This window comes from Orycteropus afer, unplaced genomic scaffold (assembly GCF_000298275.1).
Source record: "Orycteropus afer afer isolate SDZICR_OR568_19922 unplaced genomic scaffold, OryAfe1.0 scaffold00063, whole genome shotgun sequence".
NCBI classification, from domain to species: Eukaryota; Metazoa; Chordata; class Mammalia; order Tubulidentata; family Orycteropodidae; genus Orycteropus; species Orycteropus afer.
In genome coordinates this window covers 11,307,166-11,318,942 of record NW_006921650.1, presented here as the reverse complement: position 1 = coordinate 11,318,942, position 11,777 = coordinate 11,307,166, and the positions used below count along the sequence as shown (strand labels likewise).

At 36.1% G+C, this 11,777-nt stretch overlaps 1 protein-coding gene across 1 annotated transcript; it reads right to left on the bottom strand.

The window, feature by feature from the left end:
• Nucleotides 1-888: 888 nt before the first annotated feature.
• On the bottom strand, nt 889-1,653 carry TEX47 (testis expressed 47). The gene has a single exon (XM_007939860.2). The coding sequence runs from the start codon at nt 1,651-1,653 to the stop codon at nt 889-891; it is 765 nt and encodes a 254-aa protein (XP_007938051.2).
• Between the last annotated feature and the right edge of the window lie 10,124 nt (nt 1,654-11,777).

Below are 11,777 nucleotides of genomic sequence, written 5' to 3'. Positions count from 1 at the left end.
TTATTGGAAGTGATATAGAGAAAATAACCAATTTGTTTATTTCACATAGACTGACTTAGAAATAAGTTCTACATGTAGGCCGAAATCACATCAGATTTGTAAGCTGCTCCAACTCTAGTGCAATTTGTCCATCATACTGGGGGAACTAAATAGGTGATTTTGCATGAAGGAACACAATAACCTTTAACAATGTAATTTCCAGTGGTTTCAGGAAGCTGTTGGGCTCTTTAGCTTTATGATAGCCTCAATATTTTTGATTATGAAGTCTAATATGAACCTTTGAGCCGTGTGCAAAGTTAGGCTTTGTCTCCTGAATGTAGTCATTATGTAGAAATTACTCCTTTAACTGTGCTTTCAAAGCCCTTCCAACATACTGCCATTTTAATAACTATTATGTGGTATATTATATCATGGTTGCTTTTACACATATTTGCCTCTAACCTTAGGTTACAAGCAACTAAAGGGTAGAACTTTTCCCTAAATTTTTGTACCCTCCCAACTGAATGTAGTTCTTCTGTTGGGCTACAGTGGTGGCTGCCCAAGGATTGTTGAGGAAATCAGTGAAAAGTTGAATGAAGTGATTGTGCTTTGTCACCTACATTTTTCTTCAAAAAAACATTCCTTAGAAATGACAAAAGCATATAAGAACTTATTATTAACTATTAAACCTCTCTACCTGCTAAAATGATGTATTAAACTACATAGCAGAACAAATAAATACATTTATAAGTTTATTTGGAACTTCAACATACCCTATGAAGATTACCTTTGTGCACATGACAGTGTTCTGTTCCTTAAAAAAAAAAAAAATGAAATTCTAGAAATATTTTCCTTTTCTTAAATAGCATAGGTTCCTTAAGAGCTACGGCCACATCATCTCTTTCAATCCTAGAAATGGTCAGGAGCAGGCCATACCACTTCAGAATCCAAAGTGACATATATGGGATTATTATACATTTTTATGAATGTTGCTGGGTCCAGGAATTCTTCACATTTGCACAAGTACTTTATTATTTGTTCTGGGAGGAGTAGTTCAGGTACAGCCTGGTGCAAGTTATCACCTGGCCCTTTAGTGCCCACTTTAACAGTCTTGAAAAGATACGCTCCTAGTTTATGAGTTTGGGTGAGAAATTCTGTGATGACCTCTTCTAGTGACTGGGACTGTGTCACATCGTCAAGATACATAACTGGCACTTTTATTACCGAGACCTGCCACTGCATGAAGAGCCTCGATGGGATGTTATGGGACACAACTACTATTTTCATTCCTTGGATTAAAAACTCATCATCATTCTTTTCACGGTCAATGTAATCTAGAAGAATTCTGAGAAGAGTGCCACTGGAAGACTCAAGGATGTGGAGAATGGAGGTGGGATACATGAGCAGTAATCCTGTCACCAGTTCTCCTAGGTGATGTTTCACAATTGACTGAAACACCTGTTCATAGTATTCAGAAATGTCTCTTTTTTCCGTGTTTGCTGGAATCTTGGCCACTAAAAACATCCTATGAATGAGGAATTTCTTTAGATGGAGTCTTTGCTTCTCTTCCTGAAAGTGTAAGTAATTGTTTCGTGGAACTTGTGGCATCAGAAGGGATTCCAATGGAAAAGTCCGTTTGCTGGTTTTTCGGACATGATGGCCTATGGAGGACATGATCAGTTCTGTTTACTCCTCTCACTGATTCCAGTTTTAAGTTTATCACATATTTATATTATCAGGTACCTCTCCACGATGAATATTTTTTTCCTTTTGATGAAAACAAAAAAAAAGCGAATCACAGTTTTTCAAATGTCATTGAATTACAATATCTTTTTCTAGTATATCAATAAGCAATTAGTACTTGGAATTGAAACATAAAGTCAAAACAAGACTCAAATTATGTAATTTTTTGTTAAGTTTACAAGGAAATATGTAATAATCAAATCCTGTTTTGGAGCTGGGAGGAACCTCTCCAAAGGTTCTGAGAGAATTCAGAGTTAAGAGTAATTTACAGATTAAACATTGTTTATATTATTTTTCCTTTAATCTATAGTGATTTTTTCTCAATCCTTAGTCTTGACATGAATATATATATATGTATAATATGGATATAAACATACACATATATATATGTATGATGCCTGTTACATTTGTAACTTTGAATATATTAGAAATATAGTTGTTGTTGTTGTTGTTATGTGCCGTCGAGTCGGCCCCGACTCATAGCGACCCCTCCTTGGGTTTCCGAGGCAGTATCACTACGGAAGTAGGATTGCCCAACCTTCCTTCCGAGGAGTGGCTGGTGGGTTTGAACCGCCAGCCGTCTGGTTAGCAGGCAAGTGTCTTAGACTTAGATTTAGAAATATAGTAGAAATACTGAAATCTATTTGCTGACAGTTCCTGCAGCATATTAAAATGTCATTTCCTTCTATAATGGTGCTAACAGATTGTCCTTGATTTGTCAGATTAATAAATTGGTGTTTTCATAGTAATTTCCCCAGTTTCTTTTATAAACGTAACTGGTCTATTGAAAAAATCTGGATATCACTAAGTCCTAAAATGAGCTTATTTAACCTTTATTCAGGATCCCAAAAGTTACAGTGCTTCTTGGATGAGAACAGTAACTTTTGAACAAATAAATGTCAACTTTCTTTTTTCCCTCCTATCAAAAATCTTCAGAAATAGTTCTTTTTTCCTGGACTTTTTTTTTTTTTTTTTTTTGTCCTGTATAGGGGTCAAATTAAAATGCTCTGTTATTTTTAACTTACTCTTTTTAAGACTCTCTCTTTCTGTTTGTTTCATACCAACTTAATGTTTCATTTTCTTTCTTCAAGTGCTTTTTTATTTATCAGTCCCTCTTGATGTCCCTCTTGACCTCCATTACTCTTCCAACTGCCAGATCTCTGATGTCCTGAGTTCTATTCTGATTTTTATAGTATAGGGTCAGTTGGAATGCCAGCTCCCTTAAAGGGCCAGAGTGCACTTTCAATTCCCACTTCATAATTTAATGAACATATTTCAACAGACAGCTTAATATCATGGGAAAGGAAGTAAGGGCTTCTTTTTCCTGAAGGTTATTTTAGCCAGATGCATTGTAAAGTTCATAAATGGTGGACCTGGAAAATTTCCTAGACATACTCTTTTTTTGGGTGGTGGGGGTTTGGAAATAGGAAGTATGGTTGTAGACCATCTTTGTTGTGCTGTTGTTGTTAGGTGGTTGTAACTCATAGCATCTCTATATACAACGGAATGAAAAATGGCCTTGTCCTGTGTCATCCTCACAATTGGTGCTGTGCTTGAGCCCATTGTTGCAGCCACTGTATCAATCTATCTCATTGAGAGTCTTCCTCTTTCTCATTGACTGTCTACTTTACTAAGCATGTTATCCTTATCCAGGGACTAGTTCCTCCTGAGAACATGGCCAAAGTAAATGAAACAAAAATCTTACCATCCTTGCTTCTAAGGAGCATTCTGGCTGTACTTCTTCCAAGAAAGATTTGTTTGTTTTTCTCCCTGTCCATAGTATATTCAATATTCTTCACCAACAACATAACTAAAAGACATAAATTTTTCTTCAGTGTCCCTTATTCATTGGCAAGCTTTTGCATGCATATGAGGCAATTGAAAATACCATGGCTTGGGTCAGGTGCACCTTAGTCCTCAGGGTGACATCTTTCCCTTTTAACACTTTAAAGAAGTTGTTTGCAGCAGATTTGCTCAAAGTAATGTGTCATTTGATTGTTTGACTGTCATTTCCATGGGCATTGATTGTGGATCCCAGTGAAGTGAAATCCTTGACAACTTCAATCTTTTCTCTGTTTATCATTACGTTCTGTATTGATCTCCTTGTGAAAACTTTTGTTTTATGTTAAGGTTTAATCCATACTGAATGCTGTAGTCTTTACCCTTCATCAATGTGTACTTCAAGTCTTTTTTGATTTCAGAAAGTAAGTTGTGTCATCTGCATATTACAGCTTGTTAAAGTTGCTTCCTTCAGTTGTGATGCTGCATTTTCTCTATATTGTCCAGCCTCAGATTATTTGCTCAACATACAGACTGTGTAAGTATGGTAAAAGGATCCAACCCTGATACACTCCTTTCCTGATTTTAAACCATGCAGTATCACATTATTCTATTTGTATGACTGTCTCTTGATCTATATACAGGTTCCTCATGAGCACAATTAAGTGTTCTGGAATTCCCATTTTTCACAATGTGATCCATAACGTGTTATGATTCACACAGTCGAATGCCTGTGCATAGCCAAAAACCACAGATAAACATCTTTCTGATGTTCTCTGCTTTCAGCCAAGATCCATATGACATCTCAGTCTACATCCTCTGCTGAGTCATTTCCTGTCAATTTACTGCTGTAAGCATTTTTGGATTATTTTCAACAAACTTTTACTTGCATGTGATAATTTGTTATGATCTACAAAGTTGAATGCCTTTGCATACTCAGTAAAACACAGGTAAACATCTCTGTTATACTTAGGAATTAATGATTGTAAGAACACATAACCAAATCTGCGTAATGTTGAATCTACTATAATGAGGCTCTATAGTAAGGTTTGGCTTTCTTAATTTAATGTGACTTTAATTTTTAGATTTAAAAAAATTAATAATACCTTCTCTTAAAATTGCATATACATATACTCTGAATCGTAATTCTAAAGCAGTAAGGTTAGAAAAAACCCATATTCAGTTTAAAAATTTAACTTTAAAATACGTTTTTTCTTGTTTTTTCTGTTATCCAACCTAATGATCTGGTTTTATCAATATACAGTAAAAAATTATTCCAGAAAGTAGAGGCTGAAAAGTGACTTACCAATTCTTTGTGTGGTACATAAAAATTGCCTATAATTTCTCTTTAAAATCCACTTAATCACACCCTAAAATAATTCAGTCTTTCCCAAGGGGCACATTAATCTTATCATTATCCAGTCTTGGGGTTATTCTTACCATCGTATTTATTAATGTTTTGTAGAATGTGATGATGGTGACCATGACTTTCTTTCTGGTCTTTTCACCTCCTTTGATGTCTATGATAGTGTATTTCTCTGGATTTCTTCCCAAATCTCTACCTGATTCCTTCTTACACCCAACTCTGGCAATGCTGTGGCTCTGTACTCATTATGCAGATCTCTTATGTTACCTCCTTGTCCAGTTGGCTCAGCCCTGTCTATGTTTCTTTTTTGTGAGAGCACATGGGTAATGCTCAATGCCTTTCTGATTTTCCAATTCTGTAATTGACATTGATGATTGATCATGGAGTCTTTCCTGCTTGACCAAGGACTGGGGATCCTTCTCAGTCTAGGGCTTGAAGTACACACAACTAGTTGATTAGGGATGGCAAAACAAAATCTAATTCCCATCTAGTATTTTCTCTGCACAGAAAATTTCCAAATTGAAATGATCAACCCTTTATTTACAACCTTTCTCCTCTCTGATTTCCCTTTATCTCTTCAGATTTAAAATGCCAACATTTTAACCAGAATTCCTGTGGTTAACAAAGAGAAACTCCAGACACTCCATGGAAGAAAGATGAGGCAGTGTGCTTCTCTAAAGATTTACAGCCTTGGAAATCTGGTGGCGACTGCTATGAGTTGGAATCGACTTAATGGCATCAAGTTTGTTTTTTGGTTTCTTAACCGTATTTCCTGCTACAAATTTCCCACTTGTTTCTGCGTTAATATTATTTCTTTTATCACGGAGGCCAGGATCGTTGGTTTAGCCTACATTTTTCCTAAAAGTTATCCCATGATTCTAACTTCTGTTAGGAAGTCTTTTACTCACTTTGAAATGTATCCTGGGCTCTTGATTTGTACCACCTCCCATCATAGTCCCAGCTCTTCACCTGGACTCTCATGAGTCTTATTCCTCAGAATTTCTCTTTATTTTCTCAATCATTCATCTAAGAATATCAAACTGTGTGACCTTAAGATATATCAGCATCATAAAGTTAAAAAAGTATTTAATGATTTTTCGAAGTCCTTCCTGTTGTATTTTCTTTCCAGAGAATGCCAGCAGAATAAGCATTTGCCTTTCCCAGATCCAGAGTGATTTCCAGTATTTTTCTCAAGATCCAGTGATGGATTAGAGCAGAGAGATAATGAGGAAATGCAACTGCACAGTTTGTTACCTAACACTGACTTTGACCAAAGTCAATTGGAGAAGTTGCAGGACATTTCTACCCAGAAGCCACTTTTGAGTGCACAAAATCAAATTAACCTTTTATACATAGGTATGATTTTTCCCCTTAATGACACCATTCTTTATCTATAGCATAATTTCTTCCCTAACTTGGCCAAGGACTGACCCTCAAGATAAGGTTAACTGCAGCATGTACAGTCCTGGCTCTAATTGCTGTTGACTTTATTTATGTACTTTTTCTGATAATTCTATTCCCACTAAGAGGGGACTCAATTGTCAGGGCAAATGAGGGTTAAACATTGCAACAAGCTTTTTACTTCATCTGGTCATATTCCCACTATCTTCTTGGCTCCCTTCACTCTTGGGTTAAATAACTCACACTATTCCATAGTTCTTATTTTCTCTCTTGGTTTTACCATCTCTCTTCAAGGTCTGCCTTTCTTGTACTGTTTCTTTTAAATTACTTTGATAAGTTTTCTATTTCTTCTAGCATTACAAACTTGATGCATTCCCCCTTCTCCTAAATCAAAGCTCATTCTCTGATCAAAATTTCTTACATAACATCGCTGTGGTTATTACACGTGTCTTTTTTTTTTCCCTAAAAAAAAAAAAAAAAAAGTGATTTTTCTACCAATATATACTTTTTTTGTTTTCTTTTCATTCAGATGTCTTTGTTCCTCCAATATAAACCAAACAGAAGAATGTTGATATCATTGTTATTCCTAACTTAAACTATGTATTTCTAGGCCTTTCAAAGGATGATAATCTTTATTTATTTATTTTCATAATTTTGTTGAGAATATACACAGCAAAAAATATACCAATTCAACAGTTTGTACATGTACAATACAGTGCCACTGATTACATTCAAGTTGTACAACCATTCTCACACTCCTTTTACAAATTGTTCCTCCCACATTAACGTGAACTCACTGCCCCCTAATTTTTCCTATGTAATCTTTCCAGTTGTTGTCAGTTTGATCTGACACAAATAGTTCTTAAAAGATCACAGTGCTCAGTGCAGATAATCTTTTAACAAAGGCTAATTGGTGTTAGTTAAAACATATGAAAAAGTCATTTCTACAAGTTAAAATTTGTTTAAAGTGACCATTTTTTATGGTTCAATCTAATTCCTTCAGAAACAGTATTTTTGACTATCATGGATAGTTTGACATATCTTTATCTCATTTTCCCAATGTATTTTTCCACTTCTCAATGCATTTTTAGTTGTTTGAGTTGCTTCCTTCAAATTTTAATTTCTTTGTCATTTGTCTATCTGAAGATTTAAAGGCAACTTACCTTGATCCTTGTCTTTCACACGCTGAATAACAAGAGTAATTTTCTGATCAAAAAAGTTAAAAAAGGCTTGCCTTATATCATTGTTCTGCTTATATAGTGCTATTCTGACAGGAAACATACCACAAATGGGATGGTTTAAACAAACAGGAGTTTATTCTTACAATTTGGAGGCTTTAAGTCCAAGTTCAAAGTGCCAAGCTCTAGGGGCTGGGTGAAGGCCCCTTCGCCTTGGGCTTCAGCTCTGCCTCCAGCTCCCTGCCCACTGAAGCTAGAGGCTTTTCTTTACTCAGGCAGCTACTGGCTGCTGAGGCCGCCAAGCCCGAGATTGACAAGTAAAAAGGCACAGTCTTGATGTTACCAAACCACACTACAGGCCATTAATTTAAGTCCATTGTAAGTCCCAAGGTCGACAGAACATGGCAGGCTGCTGGACAACAACAGGGCTACATGCAGGGTCCAAGCATGCCATAAGCTAGAGACCATTCCCCAAGGCTTCTGCTTATATACAGGAAGCAGACCACAAACACAAAGGCAGCTCCTCAGCTGCTCACAGTAGATTCCACCATGGAGTGGATTACCAGTCTCATCATGGGGAATACTACACCCGGCTGCCAAGCAACCAGGCCCAGCCAGTTGATACATAAACTGAACTACCACAATCATGATATAGCAAGAGAAACAAACTGTAGTTATTAAAGTTTCTGACTGATTGAAAAATACTAATTTCACAGACTTCTTTCAATATACACTCAGTATTTGAGTTCACAAGTACCACAAGCTCTCTTCTCTTTGTTAGGGGCTGGTTATTTTCCCTCAGTCGGACTCAAATAGAAGAACTATTCTATGCACCCATCTGCATTAAGTGACATTTTGATATTCCTCCAACAGTGTTCTAATCAGAGTACCTACAATTAAATGATAAACAATTAAATTCAAACAATTAAATGATAAAACTTAAGGCGAACCTTATGATGTCAAATCTTGTTTCAATTATTCTACCTTTGTATTCTTGTTATTCAATTTATCTCCCATGAATCAGTCAAGCAGTATACCTTGCTATGTCCTATATTCTTATGGTTTTTTTTTTCTTCATAAAATGTCTTTGAATTACTCCCAGTGTCCTTTTATCCTCTCAGCATAGGTAGAAAGAATTAAAAAGACTGAAAACCATTAACTGAGCATTTATTACATACATGCATTAGGTATTTTTATATGTTTTAACTGGCTCAAACTTCAAACAACCCTGTAAGATAGATACAAATATTTTCTACAATTTGTAGAGGAGAGAACTAAAGCATGCAGTAGTTGTGTACCTTGCACACAATTCATACTGGCTCTTAACAACCTCTTTATTCTGTCTACCTGTGGTACAGGGGACATAAATTATCCCCCCTCCCTATCTGTGGTCTCTGGTCACTCGTCACTCTTCTATGACATGATGATTCCTTTAGAAATAGAGACAGTTTATAGGTTGGATAAAGCAAATTTAAAGGAACAATCCTACAGCATAACTACAATTCAAAGAAATTCATCTACCATTATTATCTACTCATTCATTTCAAACTTATTGATACCTTTGGTGTGTCAGATGACATCACAGGCACTTTAAATAACATAAATATGCAAAGCACATGGTCCAATATTTCAGGAACTTAGAGAGCAGTAAGAGTGAAGAGATGTCTGCAAATCATTACTAGACTGGAGAAAACATGATTAATACAATGTAAACAATGTTCAGTACTTTAGGAAAAAGGGTTGGCTGGATTTTCTAAGAAAATTTAGTGAAGGAGTTCTCATTTGATTCTGACCTACAGGGCAGCAAGTATAATGGAGTGAATACCTCTTGAATTTAGTCCTTCGAAAGTGAAGTTGTGCATTAACTGAAGTTGAATCAACCTGGAATCCCAGATTTTACTTTAAGCTTTCACCAATGCATATGTTATTATTTTATTTATTTATTTTTATAAATTATTTTTTCAATATATGTTAAAAAAACAAACAAAAAAAAATTCCTCAATGCCATCATGTTGATCACTCACATTTGGTATATTGCCCTTCTCTTCACCCAAATCAATACTTATTTCTACCTATCTAACAGTGTTCCCTCCCTTCCCCTCTCACCCTGGTAACCAACAAAGAAAATTTCCTTCCATGTAGAAACCTTTCCTTGACTTTTACAATAACGGACTAATATAATATTTGTCCTTCTGTGACTGACTTATTTCACTCAGCATAATGTCCTCCAAGTTCATCCACGTTATGCAGTGTTTTGCAGATTCTATATTATTCTTTAGGGTGGCATAGTATTCCATTGTGTGTATGTACCATAGTTTGGTTATCCATTCTTCTGTTGATGGACACCTAGGTTGTTTCCATCTTTGGGCTATTGTAAATAGTGTTGTGATGAACATTAGTGTGCATGTGTCTGTTCTTGTCATGGCTGTCACTTCTTTAGGATATATACTTAGTAATGGAATGGCTGGGTCAAATGGTATTTCTAATTCTAACTTTTTAAGGAATTGCCATACTGCTTTCCACAGTGGTTGTACCATTACAGTCCTACCAGCAGTTTATGAGAGTTCCAATCTCTCTGCATCCTCTACAATATTTGTTATTTACTGTCTTGTTGAACTTTGCTACTAGTGCTGGGGCAAGATGGCTTCTTGTTGTTTTGATTTACATCTCTCTAATGGCTAATAGGAGCTATGATAGCATAGTGCCTAAGGCATTTGACTGCTAACTAGAAGGCTGGTGGCCAGCCACTCTTCAGAAGGAAGATGGGGCAATCTACCTCTGTAGTGGTACTGCCTCGGAAAGCCAAGGAGGGGTTGCTATGAGTCAGATCCTACTCGACAGCACATAACAACAACAAAAACAACAATGGCTAATGATCGTAAGCATTTCTTCATATGTTTGTTGGTCACCTGAATATCCTCCTTGGTGAAGTGTCTATTCATTGTCTTCTTTCCATTTTTGAACTGGCTTATTTGTTTTTTTGTTATTGAGGTGTTGGAGTTTTCTATAAATTCTAGAGATAAGTCCCTTCTCAGATATGTCAGTGCTGAATATTCCTTCCCAATCTGTAGGTTCTTCTGACTCTTTGCAGAAGTCTTTGGAAGCACATAAAAATTTAATTTTTAGAAGGTCCCATTCATCTAGTTTCTCTTCTGCTGTTTGTTCATTTTGGGTTATGCTTGATAGTCTATTTATGCCATATATTAAGGCCCCTAAATTTGCCCCTAGTTTTTCCTTGAGGAACTTTATAATTTTAGGTTTCACATTTTAAGTCTTTGATTCATCTGGAGTTAGTTTTTGTGTATGGTGCGAAGCACAGATCTTGTTTCATTTTTCTGCAAATGGATCTCCAGTTTTGCCAGCACTATTTAATAAACAAACATTCTCTTCCCCATTTAATGGATTTAGGCCTTTTGTCAAAGATCAGCTGACCATAGGTCCATGGATCTACTTCTGGGTTCTCAATTCTATTCCATTGGTCTATGTGTCTGTCATGGGGGCTCTGGTAGCACAGTGGCTAAGGCACTTGACTGCTAACCAGAAGGCTGGCAGTTCAAACCCAGCAGCCACTACAGAAGTAGATGGGGCAATCTTATTCTGTAGTGATACTGCCTCAGAAACCCAAGGAGGGGTTGCTATGAGTCGGGTCTGAATCGACGGCAGATAACAACAACAACAACGTGTCTGTCATTGTACCAATACCAGGCAGTTTTGACTACTGTGGCTGTATGGTAGGTTTTGAGATCCAGCAGTGTGAGACCTCCTACTTTGTTGTTCTTGTTCAATAGTGCTTTGCTTATCCAAGGTCTCTTTCCTTTCCATATAAAGTTAGTGATTGGTTTTTCCATATTTTTAAAAAAGGTTGATGGGATCTGGACTGGGATTGCATTGAATGTATAGATTGCTTTGGGTAGAATTGACATTTTCACGTTAAATCTTTCTATCCATGAGCATGGTATGTTCTTCCATTTATGTAGATGTCTTATGGTTTCTTAAAATAGTTTTTTTTTTAATAGTTATCTTTGTACAGGTCTTTTGTGTCCCTGGTAAGATTTATTCCCAAGTATTTTATTTTATTTTATTTTATTGGTAGCTATTGTAAATGGTATTGATTTCCTTATTACTTTTTCAGCAATCTCTTTCCTGGTGTAGAGGAATACAACTGATTTTTGGATGTTGATCTATTCTGCCATGATGCTAAATCTCTCAATTAGTTCCAGTGGATTTTTTTTTTTTTTTTTTACTGAGTCTCTTGGATTTTCTAGGTATAGGATCATATCATCAACAAATAGGGATAGTTTGACTTTTTCCTTCCTTCCTTTTTCCTTCCT